At 43.8% G+C, this 17,077-nt stretch overlaps 1 protein-coding gene across 5 annotated transcripts in view; it reads left to right on the top strand.

The window, feature by feature from the left end:
* PLXNA2 (plexin A2) overlaps window positions 1–17,077 on the top strand; it is a 322,079-nt gene that overhangs the window by 200,690 nt on the left and 104,312 nt on the right. For all 5 annotated transcript variants that reach the window (XM_066600225.1, XM_066600224.1, XM_066600226.1 and 2 more), the window contains exon 5: window positions 15,218–15,318. In XM_066600225.1, coding sequence (XP_066456322.1) covers window positions 15,218–15,318 — 101 coding nt within the window. The remainder of the gene's footprint in view (window positions 1–15,217; window positions 15,319–17,077) is intronic.

The raw sequence follows: 17,077 nt of genomic DNA, 5'->3' as shown, positions 1-17,077 counted from the left end.
TTCGGCAAAAACACATTCTTCCATCTGATACCCTTTACCTAATTGTCTGTCAGACTCTGCTGTCTTCTATGTATAGTTCAGCCTCTGATCTGATACTTATCAGGCACTATCTTGATTTTTATATTTCTCCCTGCTTTCTCTTCCTCAATGCTGTGTTAGTAATCCCATGATGCATCAGCAAAACATCACATAACCAGCTAGAGGCAGTACCATCTCTGCCTGCTGGGAAGAGATTGTGATTATAATTGTGTTCTATATGCTCCTAATTAAGCTACAGACCATAAGTATGCAGACAGGAGGATAAACTATTATCTTTATTATAACTGCGTAACAGGAGCCTATAATCATTAGCACTAACTGTGATGTGATAGGACTAAGGCCTCATGTCCACGGGGAAAATAAGAATTAAAATCCGCAGCGGATTTTAACTCTTCTCCCGCGCGCGGATCCGCACCCCATAGGGATGCATTGACCACCCGCGGGTAGATAAATACCCGCAGATCGTCAATAAAAGTGATTTAAAAAAAAATGGAGCATGAAAAAATCTGGACCATGCTCCATTTTCATGCGGGTCTCCCGCGGGGACGGCTCCCGCGGGCTTCTATTGAAGCCTATGGAAGCCGTCCGGATCCGCGGGAGACAAAAATCTGATTTTACTCACACGCTCCGGTTCTTCTCTTCGGCGCCGCGCCATCTTCTCTCAGTCGCGGCCGGATCATTTTGCTTCGGCCCGGCGCATGCGCGGGGCACGTCACCGACGTCATCATGCACATCCGCCGAGCCGAAGAAAAAAGATCCGGCCGCGACGAGAGAAGATCACGCCGCAGCGAAGAGAAGAAACGGAGCGGATCGGAGGTAAGTTTATTCTCATTTATTCGTATTTTCAGCCCTCATGTCCGCGGGGCAGGAGGGACCCGCTACGGATTCTACATGGAGAATCCGTAGCGGATCTGATTTTCCCCGTGGACATGAGGCCTTACTGTCCCACCTGTGAAGAGCTTTGCGACTCCTGGAGAGTCAAGTATGTCCCAGGTGGTCACAATGAGATCACATGGCGCACCTGAAGAGAAGGACTCTAGGAATTTTCAGATTAAATGAAATAATTACTAAAGTAATACTAGCTGATTTATATATACTGGGAGACTGGTTAAATAATGAGTGAACACATTTATTTATTAGAATGGTCCATAAAGTTGGAGTCTTATCTATAACCTAGTTTGGAATATACGCATGCTTCACTATCAACTAATGATCACTACCTTGTTCCCAGTCATCGAGAGTAGCTCAATGTCCGAAAAGGCTTGCTCAGTAGCCGATCCTATGATTTCTTTCCCCACTCCTTTCCAATGAGGAAAGTGATGTATTACTGACAGCAGTACAAGATAACATAAAGTGGAGAACTTAGGGTGTAGATGGCTTCAGTTGATAATTGCTGTAATATTTCTGATAATTGACTGATAATTTGCCTTAGTATTTCATCCTTCAGTTCTAACAGCCAGCTATGGACTAATTGCTACAACCTGAACAGAACACAGTATGGGGAAGTATCAAGTACATGTAGATTCTTCTGGAACAACCTTACTATGTGCTGCAGTTCTTTTTTTTTTTTTTGTTTAACTTAATCAGGACACTGTTGTTTGATGATTTATTAATTAGCAAAGAGAGGAAAATATTTTAGACGTTACTATTTTATTTTTAAATAGAATCCCTAATATAGCTCCCTAGGCCATTCAGAAGGTACATAGATATCTCCTTGGCATCAAACAGGCTTGTGGTTGTTCTAACTAACTTACTTATATGTAAATAATTTTTTATTAAAGGGGTATTTCGGGAGTTTATTCTTTCTATTGATGACCGACAGTTCATCAATAGATGATTAGTGGGAACCTTCCACTCGGATCCCAGCCGATCGGAATCCTGGGGCCATTGAATTCAACGGAAGCTGTGCCTGCAATACCAACCCGGGCTGCTGTGCTATGGTCAGCACTTTCTGCTTCCTACGCTTACTGCAATGACAGCAGCCCCAGGAATCCCGAGTGGCTGATCCTTGCCAATCATCTATTATAGCAAAAAATGTAAAAAGTCCAGGAATACCTCTTTTACATATAGTTACTAAAATGTTTTCTTCCCTCCGAAATCAACAGTAGCAACCTCTTCACACCTGGGCAGTTCAACGATAGAAACTTAAGAAAGTTTACTTTGATGCCCACATGTCTTCCACGTTATTTCCAGACCATTCTGCCATTAGTGACAGTTCTGTTGGGATTTAGGGTTTCTATGCAGACAAGTGCTTGTGTGTTCATTTACCTAAGGACCTTCTTGCATTTGTTTAGCACCAATACTTTTTAACAGGTCTTGGACACACACATACAATTAGCATAAATCAGAGAATTCTTTATTGTTGTGGTTCTTTCAAGACCTTCCTTTTGTGAATAATGCAGCAATAGATAAGCTTGGTCATAGGGTATGTAGTATCCATTATAAATCACAGAAGTCCAACTGTGAAGAATATATCTTGAACATATAGTACCCACTGTGACTGATAAACCTTGCTATGAGCATATAACACTTACTGAGCTCGGAAGTAAGTTGGTAGTATATCCAAATGGTGGACCTCATTATGATCACACTGTGAAAGATGAACTTCGTGAACCTGGAATACCCACTGAGAAAGATAAAACACATTATGGGGATGTAGCATTACCTGCTGGGAGTGATAAACCTCATAGAAATGAAAAAGACGCTTAACTTGTTCACCTAATACCACCAAGAAAATGGAACGGTGTGGGCACAAGAAGAGAGGTTTCACTGTATAGCCATGGTCTGTTCCTGTGGACATGCCTACCTCTGCGTTGCACTGCTGTTCTGAACTTGAGGATGGTGCGATAAACAAAATCAACAGCGCTACTAAATTGAGACATCAGTATCATCTCAAAATTTATATGGACAAAGATTATAGGGAACCGCTCAGCTTGTTCATTGTAGTCCAATCTGCAGGCATCATGTTATAGAGCCATATTCAGTAGAACTTGTATTTTATTCATTTATATCTCTGCGCATTCTGATCTGAAAAGTCCAGTGGGCGGAGCTTTCAGTGATGGACAGATATCATTGTTATACACGTATAGCTAATAATCACTGGCTCCGCCCACTGGACCTCTGAGCTCGCAATGTGCAGCGATATAATGAAAATCTTGAGTCTGGAGGCCATTGTAATTTGAGGGAGCTCTGTGTGTATGAGCATGGATGGATGCTCAGTTAGAGATCTACTGTACCTCAAGTGATGGAGGAGGCGCAGAAGATTCCACCAGTGCTCCTCGGCAAGATATGTGGTATATCACCTAGAGGAGATATTAGGGGAAGATGATGAAGTGTTTCATTTCAAATAGCAGCAATCGTACGGAGAAGTTTTGTATATAAACTACTACAATGGTGGTTTTCTTTTGCCCTTTGCTTTGGTGATTGACAAAAGTGTCAACTGTCGGAGGGTTTTCCCAGACCTGATCATAACTGCAACAGATGTTCCTGCTTTTACAGCACACACCAGTGTCCAAAATTCTCCGGGCACTAATCCCCAGGAGGCTGATATTAACCTAAATGCGCTAACACTGTGCTCTGTGTGTCATAGAGAAGGGAGTGATTGTTAGGCTGAGTGGCACAGTAACCAGCGAGCCCTTCCCAGGGGATTGCCCTGCCGTCGCCGAGGAAGGACTATGTATGGAGACTTCCGCAATCTCATAACAAACTACTGTGTGCGCACCAGATTTATTCTAATGGCAACCGAATCACATTGTGAATGAGATATCTCTTCATTGTAGCTGTAGAATAATCATGTCCATCCCCAGCAGCGGCAGAATAATAAGCCTCACAATAAATGTTTCATTTTCTAGTCTGCCAGGGCAAAACGCCTGTAGGTATAGGGCTATAAATGCATCTGTCCTCAGCAGCCGGCTAGGAATATACATGGCAGCATCCGCATCTCCACACTTGTGGTATAGGTCATTTGAAAGCTGTGTTCTATTTTATTGCATTCCCCTCAGCGCGACTTGTCCAAGTCATCATCCGACATGCACTTCCATTACTTTTTAAATACCATTTCCTCTCTATATTCAGCTTATTTAATTTTTGATTCAGACTTGCAATGGAACCTTTTGCTTGACCTGGTTCTCTCCGTGAAGTCTTGCAGACATTGCCATGGGCATCTCAATCGCCCCTCGCTTTTGATATACTGTGTGATTAAAATGTGATTGCGTTTTACCGATTTCATATGGTGTGCATTATTTTCATTTTTGCCAAGGTTATGTCATTTGACCATAATTGGTGCAGCCTGTTTGAAATTATAATGATGCTCTGATGAAAACATAATTAAATGGCTTGTCTGAATTGAGTTACAGTACTGTGCTTATATAACAACAAACCCAGGCTGCCACGAGCATTGTGCAGTAAGCCCAGACAAAGCATGTCTTCAAAGTATGGATCTGCATAGAATGGAGTTTTATTGTAGACCCAGAACAACTGCCTGTCCTGCTTCCTACCGGGTTAGACAACTCGATTACCTGTAATATTAAAGGCTGCATCCACCTTCACAAGAAATTCCTTATTACTAAGGATATATCAAAAATGAATAATGAAGCAATTTGGCAAATAATTCAGTGTTTACAGCTTCTATGCAGATTTATAGGTATCCATGGCAACAGACTACAAATAAACCCAATGTTTTTCCATTGAAGTTTATGGAGGCCATCTGACCCGCAGCCCATCCATAATTGACATTGCAGGTACCCGAGTTATCACCTAGTGATGGCGCGTAAAAAAACATACTGCACATCACCAACAGCGAGTTTCCACGGTCATCCACAGTACAGGAAAAGAAGGTGCGCAGGGTCACTCTGACTCGTTTCGTGTGAGACTGGACTAAAGTGGGGGGATCATTGTCATTAGTGACTACCGGTTGAACGCATTGCTTAGACGCTCCATCCCGCTTGCTGTAGTTGTTTGTGAATGAACCGCAGGAAGGTTGATCTTTAGATTCTGCTTTGTCTTTACTCACTGTTAAATGTGATCACTGCAGAACATTAAAAGCATTAACACGATACTATAGAGCCATAAATCCAGGCGTTCCAGAGAAGACACTTTATGATCTCCTTCCGTGCTGTCATTAACAAGCGTTGTGTGCGCCGAGACAAGTGCCCTGTTGCCATAAAAAGAAAAAAGCCGATCTTGATGTACCCAAACATATCCTCTTGTCCGTAATTTAGCAATCAGAGCGTGCGAGGGTGCCTCTTTAATGAGAACTTAATTAGCAGGAGAAAAAGCACACAAGGGCATTTTGTTTCTTTAAACTTCGTTGCTTGAGGGTGCTTGGAAAAAACGCTATTACTGCACCCATGCTGCTAACTACAAGGCCGAGTTTCAAGTGTACATAGAAGCACAGTCTATCGGTTACAATTCCTGCTATATGGGATGATGGGCATCATCAAGGTTCTAAACAAAAGGCTAAGGAGAATTCACAATGGTAAGAAGGAGGGCCGCTCAGTATATGATTTAGAGGTTTCAGCTGCTTCCTTTTTGATGTTACACCAAGCAGGTATCTTAAAGGGGTTGTCGGGCATTAGAGTAATAAATCTGCTAGCACCATTATTTTTTCAGCCTAACATACTATTTTACGATACCACACATTGCCCATGAAAAGAGACATGTCCATCAAGTTCATCCTATTTCCTTTCCAATGTTGATCCAGAAGGAGGCAAAAAATCCCAATTGGGTAGAAGTAGATTTTTCCCATTTAGAGGGTAAAAAATTACTTCCTGACTCTAATCTGGCAATCGGAATAATTCCCGGATCACCAACGCTTCTGAGTAATTAGTGATATAACATGTAATATAACACTCAAGGAAGGCATCCAGACCCCTCTTACACTCTTTTATTGAATTCATAGAGCTGCATAGTCTCACTGCTCTTACAGTAAAAAAAAAACTGTTTGTCATTGTAGTGTCATAACTTAACATTATTCAACCCTAGCAATGAACTATAATACCAGATACAGGCCGTGGACAAAAATGGCCCCAACAATGAAAAATGCTTATGTAACCACTTCAGGACAGCCCATAGAATATAAATGTCCAGGCAGTTATATATCTGTAGAGAGTTCCCCTAGACCCCTCCCCACTGTGCAGGAGCTCCATGTTCTGAAAGTCTCATGACCGCTCAGGTCACAGAGCTTTGCCTGAAGACCAATCAGCTTGGTCTCCAGGCATGTGATGCCGTTACAGCCATCAATGGAGAAGTCACTGTCTGCTCCCCTCCTCAATCTCAGAGGTCAGGCAGCTCATCTTCCAGCTGTCCTGCATGCAGCTCTGTGACCCAGCTCTTCCAAAAGAGCTGAAGTCACAGAGCTTTGCCTTGAGACAGACTCAGACTCATCAGTGTGGCCTAAGCAATCACAGTAAAGTTTAATTGTAAATAAAAAAACTTTTATAATAGTTTAGAGCAGGGATGTCAAACTCATTTTCCCCAGGGCCCCATCAGCCTTACGACAGCCTTCAAAAGACAGATTCTAAGACTGAATAGTAGGGACTTGTTCATAATTTTTGCACCCATAATACGCACTGCATATTCGTGCACCATTCCAATTGTCCCATCTGCGTTCCTTTTTTTCATTTGCATACACTGTGTATACTTGGGCATACAAAAAGTATAATGCAGGTGTAAGTGATTTTCAGTCACGCAAATGCACTGCGTTTTTGCACAACCAAAATGTTCTTATGCCCTTGTGAATGAGCCCTAAAACCCCCATAGTAGCCGCAGAACTAGTAATGTCCCCTATAGTGGACACAGTAGTATTATTGACCCACATATTGCCCCCAGGATTAATAGTGCCCCTCATAATGGCTCCTGAAGTAATAAGTGACCCTCGCCCCCTAGTATTTCCTTGGGCCGGGCAGCATCCCTACAGGCATTTCACTCAACTAGCCTGCAAATCTGGTGGCGTCAGGGCAGTTTGTGACTGTTGACCTCTCCCCTCGGCATCTGTGCTGCATACAGGTTGGTGCACACAGAAGCCGCAGATGAGAGGTCAGCGGACTGACTGCACTACCAACTCCAGACTGGACCTGCGAGATGGTTGAGAAGAATGCAGCCTGGCCAGTAGGCCACATAAAATGGGGCGGAGGGCCAGATTCACCCCCTGGGCCTTGTGAGGTGTGTGTGGTTTCTCCTCCTCCTCACAGCCTGTAAGGGAGGGAAATAGCTATGTACTATCATTATACACAAACAGTAAGGGCATATGTTCATGCTGCAGATTTGTATGTACATTTTTCCGCATGGATTCTGCATCTAATACTGCGGCAGAAACTTGCGGATAATCTGCATATTTTGCCACAGATTCACCCTGCCAATAGGCAAAATCAGTCTACAGAATTTCCAATGCAATTCTGCGCAGATCCAATTTTGTGTCCGAAGTTCTGCCCCCGGCTTTTGCCCATTGACCGGGGTAGATGTGTGTGTGCAGAAGAAACATATGCCTTAGAGATCACTCATACGAGCGCATGTCCACTGCGTATTACTCGCACAGTTTTAGCGTGCATAATATGCAGTACTAATATTCCATTAAATGCCATTGTGCCGCTATAAGTCAAAGCAAGACATATTGAGCAGAATTTACCAAGGATATAAAGAAAATGTGTCATGAAAAAAACCATCTGAGAATCACTTGAATAAGTGATAGGCTTGGGTGGGGGGGAAGGGGGGAGTGGTTAAAAAGAAACAGGTTTCATATTTTTCTCATGCATGGCAGTTTTCCATTTTGGAACATTAATCATGCAGATTTTTTTTTTGTGTTTTTAAGACCCATAGAGAAGCCATACCCGGAGCATTGTGGCTTGTGACAACACTGCCGCTGACCCCAAAAATGGCAGAAAAACAAAACGCTGTGTGTACACTTTTTAGCATTTTACTATAGCCTTTGGCCTACCTTCGAGGGCCTCGCGTGGCGTAAAGTGTTAAGACAGCAGAAATCCAGTCCTAAGCTCACGCTCATGACCTGAGGGTTGCAGATTTGTTCTAGTAGCCGTCTCAGGGTTGACTCTGCCTTTCATCCTTCCGAGGTCGGTAAAATGAGTACCCAGCTTGCTGGGGGGTAAAAGATGACTGGGGAAGGCAATGGCAAATTGTGCCATGGAATTTATGTTGCCTTCCTGCGGATGGGCAGAGTTAACAAGCTTTAGGCCTCATGTCCACGGGGAAAATTCCATGAAGAATCCGTAGTGGGTCCCTCCTGTCCCGTGGACATGAGGGCCGCAGCGGACCGTGCAGATCTTCTCTTCTTCGCGGCCGAATCGTCTTTCTTCGGCCAGTGGATGTGCTCGGCACGCCGGCAGTGTGCCGCACGCATGCGCCGGGCACATCCGCTGGGCCGAAGAATGAAGATCCGGCCGCGAAGAAGAGAAGATCTGCACGGTCCGCTGCGGGTAAGTTTATTCTTATTTTAGGTCTCCCGCGGATCCGGGCGGCTTCCATAGGCTTCAATAGAAGCCTGCGGGAGCCGTCCCCGCGGGAGACCTTCACCTAAATGGAGCATGTCCATTTTTTTTCATGCTCCATATTTTTTTATTCACTTTTATTGACCATCCGCGGGTATTTATCTACCCACGGGTGGTCAATGCATCCCTATGGGATGTGGATCCGCGGGCGGGAGAAGAGTTAAAATCCGCTGCGGATTTTAATTCTTCTTTTCCCCGTGGACATGAGGCCTTACAGAATTTGCCGTGTTTTCATTGCAGATTTAGTATATACACTTGTATTTTTACGTGCGGATTGCCTGCTGCGGGATGTGTTGGTTTTTGTGGTAGCGGTCGGTCCTGCACTGAGGTCACACGGGCAAGCTTTATTGTCAGACATCAACAAACACAGTGCGTTTCACAGAGCAAAGGCAACAAAACCGGCAACACTACTCTATAGGCGGATTTTAGTGCGGATTTTATGCTACGCGTTGATCTATGGAGAAAACCTGCAGCAGATACGCACAGTCTCCGCTACATAAACCGACATGCTGCTGATTTCGAAACTGCAGAGTTTCCAAAATTGTATGCTTTTCTGTAGCAGAAATCTGTGTGAAGGAGAGTTGTTAGATGACATTCTCTAGCCAGTTAGTTCACTGCGGAATTCCTGCAGCGATTCCGTAAATGAAAATTCCGCCGCGTTTACTGCCTGTGTGAAGGCGGCTTGTAGAAACCTCCGAATGCAGCATTTAAAAAATGAAAAAAAAAGATGAATAAAAACAGCATGCAAAACACTAATGCTGCAGGTAAAACCAAGCTAACTCCATTGTACAAGGTGACTAGACTGGAGGTCGGATGTGATGCTGATACACAGGAGTGAGTATCGCTGGCATCGCCCACAGCGCTGCCGGCATGGGGGTGGAGCGGACCGTAGAGCATTCTCCGCCTCCGCGACCTCCATTCACTGTAAGCAAACAGTCTTTCAGAAGTCACGACTGCTGATTACACTGAACGGCGCGTCGTTCCTTTTTCTGTATGCAAAAACTGATGGACTGAACAGTTCTCGTCGCTGCAGGCATTTACATGGGACGACCATCGGACAGATTCCCACGGGAGCGTTAACGATCCTGAACGCTAATCATCCCGTGTAAAATGGCCATCAAGCACAGAAGGCAGGAGCCTCCAACAGTATTAGTGAGCCGGCTACTAAGGTCGTAATTAATAATTCACCTGATCATCTAATGAAGGTATTGTCCTTCACTGAAGTGGCGCATCCACTGTTGTGCGCCACAATTAGCGGCGATTACTCGTGTGCGTTGAATGGAATCTGACCGTTCTGTTACTATATTTGAGAAAACAAAGGATTGCAGCAAAGTTAGAATTGCTTCATCCACGAAACGTGTAAAATAAAGTCACCGCACTGCGGCTCGCTTGGGTTAAATCCTTGAGAACTAGGCAACAATCCACCTTAACTGTTCCAGTCATGGCAAGAGTGGCCAAGTCCTGCAGGCGCTGCCTGGCCTCGGGCATAGAATGGGCACAGGTGGAGTCCCCTTGGTGGGATTTATCCAGGATAAATGACAGTGTCACTAAAATCTCTGTGTATGTTATTAATGAGTCCCCAGCGAGTCGTTGCTTAAGACTCTGGCTTAATAACCATTCCACAACTGTGTAGGTGTTTGCAGAATGCTTAATTACTTCAGCTTAGACTCCCAAATTATTCCAAGTGCTATATTTGGCGCGGGGGGCGAGCTGAGCACCAGGTTACAATTATTTGCTATAATTAATTTGCTAAGAGGATTGGCTGGCGTTCAGGGAGGGGACGGTGGGGCAAGAAGGCTAATCATTACATGCCAGCACTGAACACCACCACTAAATCTTGTTTTCTATGATCTGCGTCATGCGATGAAAAGGAAATCTGTGTGCACTGCTAGGAAGATGGATAAATATTTGCATAATATTTTACATTTCAGAGCAGAATTTAACATTGGCTCTCAATGCAAATGCCAGCCGAAGATCTGCTTATTTAGTAAAGCTGACTTTATGGTAGTCCGTGGGCTCGCTGCAAAAATAGACGTGAACCACAATGAATTGGTGGCTTATAAGCCTTATTCTCCTCTCCTAAGGCGATGGCCGTCGGAAGCGCTGGATCCGGTACATACTGGAGCTGAATGGTACCTGACGACCTTCTTTGGCTATAATGGGGTCCATCATGTGCCATCATGCTACCTGGGCTTTTACTTATCCATATGGATTATCACCCCACTTGTAAGATAATGGCATTAGATTGTTACACAGTATTACTGTACATACACCTTCTATGCTACTCTTCTGAAGTTCCTTATGCAGAGGGTAGCTTAGATGACCTGTACAGTGGTGCCCTCTACCTGCCAACGACTGCACATCCTCTTATGTAATAACTGCCTCATGGCTAGCTCTGTTTCCATGTAATATCTGAGTTTTGGGTTTGAGTCCATCCGTAGAGTTTGTATGTTCTCTCTGTTTTTGTCTGGGTCTTCTTTGGTACTCCACTTCCTAAGCACACTTCAGAAACCGCATACTGATGGCTTATCGATTAACCCCCCAACAGTCACGTTAAATTTGAAAAAACCCTCCTGAAAATGTCACTTTTTCATTTCAGATTTGAATTTTTGTCTCCTATAAATATATTTGGTGTAGAACATATTTGCCTTAATTGCATTTTTAACCCCTTAATGACATAATTAATTTTAGAGTTGCACAATATAATCACTTGTGTCTTTTTTTATGTAAAAAAAAAAAAAAATTGGACCAGAGCATTTTTAATTTTCCATCAACTGAGCTGTATAAGGGCTTATTTTTAGTAGGAAAGCTTTAGTTTCTTGGTATCAATTTGAGGTATATTTTACTTTTTGATTATTCTTTATTCCGGTTTTGCTGAAGCAAGATGAACAGAAAACCGCTATGTTGACATTTTCTTTTTCAGTTTTCTTTTTAATTGAATTCGCCGTGCTCGATAAATAATGTAATATTTTATTGCATGAGTTGTTATAGATGTGGCTATACCAATTATGTGTATTGTTTTTTGGTCTTTGTATTTTTTCACTACTTAAACTTGGGTAAGGGGAAGGAAACTTTTTCCATTTTTTTCTGTAAAAACATTTAGATGCCACAGTCAGCAATGCCTGTGCCATCTGTAGGGTTAACTGATGTAGAGAAGTGATTAGATGAGCAAGCCCTGATTTTTTACACTTTTTATTAAGGTAAAAACCCATATGTGACAATTGGAGAGCAAATATACGCTCTGATTGATGCGGATGATAACCTGAACAAAATTTAATGTCATCCCTTCTCCTGAGACAGGGAGAAAGACAGAGGAGGATATCAGAGCTTCTCTGCTGCTGCTCAACCCCCCCCCCCCCCCCCCTATTCTACTCTGCCCTACACACTGGAAAATAACATCTGTATATTCAAATGGCTGTAGCTGCAGTTCTGTAAGAAATACCAACCTATGTCTCCTGTCATTTTTAACCTAAGAATCTTAATTCTGCTCAATTCACCCAAAACTGTGATGGTCTTTTCCTGCAGAACAAACTGAGCTCCTCCAAAACTACTGTGTGGTTAAATTGCAAATCTAGGGGCTGTCCATTAAAAGCCCCATTGGGAACAAGGACTGCTGTGAAGGGTGATTATCTCTGTACAGTGCTGTGGATGTGTGAGAGAGATAGAAACAAAGAAAATCTTAAATGAAATGACAAATATATAAATTTTGCCTCCTAAAATTCCTGTCTCTGTTGGGTCTTTCTAGCACGGTGGCAGAAGTAATGGTTGCAGAGCACCGCTGTGTTCTCATCCTGACGTCTGCCATGTTTGGTTGGACAATGGACACCCGCTCGCTCCTGGCTTTTTTTCCATGAACCTTGAGGTTGAGGATGAACCGGGCCACGGCTCTATTACCGACATGAAAGAGGGTGTATATCCGGTGGAGCGGGCTCTTTCATCATAATCCCCTTCACTTACAGCACCCTGTCGCTACATTAAATCACTCTAATATGAAGTCTTGTATGACAAGTAGAAATTCTCCAAACATTTTGGGGCTCAGCATCGCTTTCACTTAGTGCGGTAATACCGTGCGGTCCCCGGGGCGATGCTAACCTCTTACGTTCCAGGCTGCATTAGGAGCTGAAATTATAAGTTGCACAATTCCCCGCTCAGCAATCAGCAGCTCCTTTTAAGATGAAATTGCACACAAGGAGATTAGGATGGCAGCGGCGGGTTACTGCGCCTGGCAGAGACTCCGGCGTTCTCTCTCACATCAAGCAGAATCCTGGTCCCTTTATCTCTCCCCTACGTGTCACCTCCAGAAAGTCTCTGCATTCTTGTAGCACCTGAATGTCTAAAACAAGGGAGCCGGTGACAAGCCGGGGAATCACGTCTCTCTTCTGTGTTTGTCTACTCCTCTGCCCTCTGTCAGTCTATCCCTTGTGTCTGCTTGTATTTGTTTGCTCTTGAAGAAGAGCTATTCTACATAGGTAGCCGGAGCCTATCAAAGGCATTGACATGTAGCAGAGCTGTATTTGTCATGTTTTCTCGTAGCGCGGCATACATTGTAAGAAATATCTGAATTAAGCTGTCACAGCCAAGACATACTCAACTCTGCTACTTCTCTGTATTAGGCCTCATTCACACGAGCGATGCACTTTTACGTCGGCCGCATCGTGGTTGAAAATCGCGTTGATGAGGAGTAGCTGAGATCGAGTCTCAAGATTAGAGTTTTCTCGTCCATTCACACGAGCATATTGCATGATAAATATGCTTCATTGCGGAATTCCGTCAGTCGGCAGAAATCCTCAGAATGACTTTGAATTCTTAAATAGAGCCAAGCGTCTTTGCTTCCAAGCACCGGACGCTGGTAAACCCCCCCCCACCTTTTCTTCTTTTGCAGCTCCATGGGAGCCTCCAACGTTTTTTGTCAAAAGATAGGCCCAGTTCTATCTTCTGACGCAGCATTAAAAATTGATTTGATGTCTTGGCGGTGCGATTTTTTTTTTTTTCACGTTCCGCAAAACCGCCCCTGTGAATGACTGCATTGGAATCCAGTGCTTTACATGGTTGCGATCTCTGGCTGACGTTTTATCATGGCTACATAGCTGCATAAAAACGCTTGTGTGAATGAGGCCTTAGAGTGAGGTCGGCTTCAGATGAGCATATGCACAAATACGGTCACCTCAGTGCAATGTATTTGCGCAGTGAATGCGGTTGATTTGCGCACGTGACTGTGTATAGTACTGTACGTTTTTGCACACACCGGGCCTAATGAGGTCCAAATATGCGCTTTTCCACACCACTTTACGCAGTGCTTCACGCACCCCCTTTTTGTGCGCATCTTCGCACCTTACATAGATATCTATCGTAACCCTTGGTGTGAAAATACGTATAAGAATAGAGCCGGTCCTATTTTTTTGCGTGCAGAAAGAATCCAATGACGTCGCTAGGCTCTATTCTCTGCGTATCGCATGCGTATATTATACACGTGTAAAAACGCACGCCAGTCCGTCCATCTGAAGCCGCTGTAATATCTGCAAGGATTTTAACCGCGTTTTTCTTCTGCATAATGTCAGCTGTAGGAGAAGAATTAATGACAGAGTAATATTAATGTTATTTACATAATCTTACTTAATTAGGAAGGGCTTTATGTTACCACAACGATGGCGGCACGTTATTATTCATCAGAGAACAGGCGAACTCCAACTTCATAAATTGCAAATAAGCGCTAGTGGATTTGACTTTATTGTGATGGTTCTCCGCACATTACATGCTCTCAGCACACGTATGATGCCGTGCGTACACGCGTTTCTGTAGAACATGCTATGTGTGCACATATGCATGAAGAGGTAGAGAATACCAGCGGGCGCCCATGTGCGGATATGTATGAGGAAATAACATGTATCTCTATATATCTATTAATTTCACAGTGTGTGATCAGATTTAGAAACTGTATTAAAGGAAAGAAAAGAAAAATGGCTGGAAAGTGGAACTGCGCCGTCAGAGGCCACATTAAAATGTGATTTTAGGAGAGGTTTTTTCTTTTCCATCTCCCTCTGAGGACGTTTGAGGCTGCGAGTCAGTGACTGCGAAATCCCATTGCAAAGTTCATCAGGAATTGTGTTCCAGCTGCTGGAGTGATAGATAGGTTTAATTACACTGAATTACTGCGGCAACAGCCGCTCTGCTCTCCCCAAAGTCATTAAAAAGAAAGGATTTTTTCTGCGCTGGTCACTGGCCCAGTCTGGGCCTTTAGCATGGAAGCTCAGTACACGGTGCACAGCTAGGGCACAGGTCAGGGGGGTCTGCGACTTGTCATCTCTACTGATTCCCTGGGAGCCTCGCTGCTTACACGTTAGTTTGGATCACTTGTTCATTGGTAGAATCGCTGACAAATGCTAATGTTATTCTGGTGGCTCTTTGTTGCCTTCTCATATAACCCTTCTGCACCTGGGAAGGAGAACTGATTAAATAATATTACCAGAGCATTTATTTGGATAATATCGAGGATCTTTCTATTTTTCGGATCTCCTATAAAAGACCTACATATTATTTGCTGTGATGGTCCTCCTTAGGGAAGACGTGCCAGAAGCATTTGATGCAATGTCATATTTTCATTTCATTTCCAAAAAGTGAATTGTGGCAGAAGGGGACTGGATGTGTCACTGAGCTCTCACCATTGTTCTTCATTTCAGGTGTCAAGAATTCCCGTAGAGTCATGTGAGCAATATTCAACGTGTGGAGAGTGCCTAAGTTCTGGAGATCCACATTGCGGATGGTGTGTGCTGCATAACATGTGAGTAGTTATTGGCTGCCGCTTACTTACGTAGAACCTTGCACATCGATCAAGTAGTTTGATGTAACAAAGTCTACGTACGCCGCCCCAATTCTATAGCACTTTAAAAAAGGGTGCGAAAGTTGCTGGTAACGGAGGAATAAACCCAACTTTTGCTGCTTTCACACAGGCTGCCGAGCCTGGGAGGTAACATGAGGACCATTAAATAGACTTTGGGAGCCAAAATCCGTGTTCAGGTTTAAGGCTGAAATTAGGTTGCTTCCACATCTGCATTGGGGGTTCCGTTCGGGGAGCAGGAAAGATGAATCTCCTGGCTGGACACATCCGTCTTATAATGGAACAGAACAGCGCCAAATGGACCCCATTCACTATGGGGTTTCTTCAGAGGAGTAACTTGAAGCTACTGGGCCCCAATGCAAAATCTGTAACAGGGCCCCCAATTATAATGCTTTATTCGTAGTACTGGGGTCCCTATATGGAGAGGAGAGGCCTTATGGGCCCACTGAGGCTCTTGGGCCCGGGTGCAATCACATCCCCTATAGTTACGCCCCTGGCCGCTCAACTGCCCGGCATGTCTTCCGGTATTTTGTGCCGGATCAGCAGCGGCGGTTCCAAAGCGGATGTGAAGGCAGCCTAACTCGGTCAGTACTTTATTACATTAACAATAAAGCCGTACAATACACACCAGTATGAGGACATATTGAGCTGTGCGTGAAAACAAAGAGTAGCCCAACTTGGCCACTTACATCTTTGGGCAGATAGGACTTAGGTATTGCTAGCAGCCCTTGACCTGGTCTTTAGTGCTATGGGTTTGGTCTTCTCCTGGGAGATGCAGGTCACTATAATTGCTGGACTTATGTTGTATCATAGCAGTCAGAACCGGTACTGAAGTAGAGTCCATAAAACACCTCCTAGCTGCCTATTGCATTACCTGAGGTTTCACATCTCTTCGAGATCTGGAAATTTTTGTCTTTAAGCTATAAACCAAGGAAAGGTGGTGATAAAACCGGGAAGAATGCTCTTATCGAGTGAGAGTAACAACCTCCACTTAGCATTTATACCTGCAATAAATAGCGCAATATTACAGAGACTTCCAGGAGAACATTAGGGGCACACAAGCACAAGCTTCCCCTCTTCGTATATAGCAAATAAAACTGTAACATTGCTGCCGATAGCCTGCACACCCCATCACATGCTGGTATTGTCATCCACAAGGAGAACCATTTCCATATCCTAGCCCTGACTTCATCTGCAAATGACTTTATGGAACGGTGCCTAAGGCATCGAAATCACATTTTCAGATATGCAGGGTCAGCGACTCATTTTTCCTGCAGAATCCTGCATACTAGAAGTATATTAGCAGCGTGCAAATGAATTGTGCCCAGGTACAACATGTTTTCCAGAATTTCTATTAAATGTATGTATCGCAGACCCCAACGAAATGTAAAACGTTCTGCAGCCTCGTGCAACTACTACACTGTATGAACCCTAGCTGTCTGTGCTGAAGCACGATAACGTGGCTAATGATAACATATTTAGAAGGCAATAGTTGAGTAATGTATATTGGCTGACTTGAATAATTAGTAACGAAACCAGTCGATGAAACAAAGCTGAATCACACTGTTTGAGGAATGTTGACTTTGGCAGTACAGTAAGGAACCCTGTTCAGAAAGAGGGAAATTAGGCTTTTTTTGTTCTTGTGGTCATGTGACAACAGCTTTCGGATTAAATTACAGAAAACTAAAGGATTTTAGGTTTA

This window comes from Eleutherodactylus coqui, chromosome 4 (assembly GCF_035609145.1).
Source record: "Eleutherodactylus coqui strain aEleCoq1 chromosome 4, aEleCoq1.hap1, whole genome shotgun sequence".
Lineage (NCBI taxonomy): Eukaryota > Metazoa > Chordata > Amphibia > Anura > Eleutherodactylidae > Eleutherodactylus > Eleutherodactylus coqui.
The sequence above is the reverse complement of the archived record's forward strand: the minus strand, read 5'-3'. Positions and strand labels throughout refer to the sequence as shown.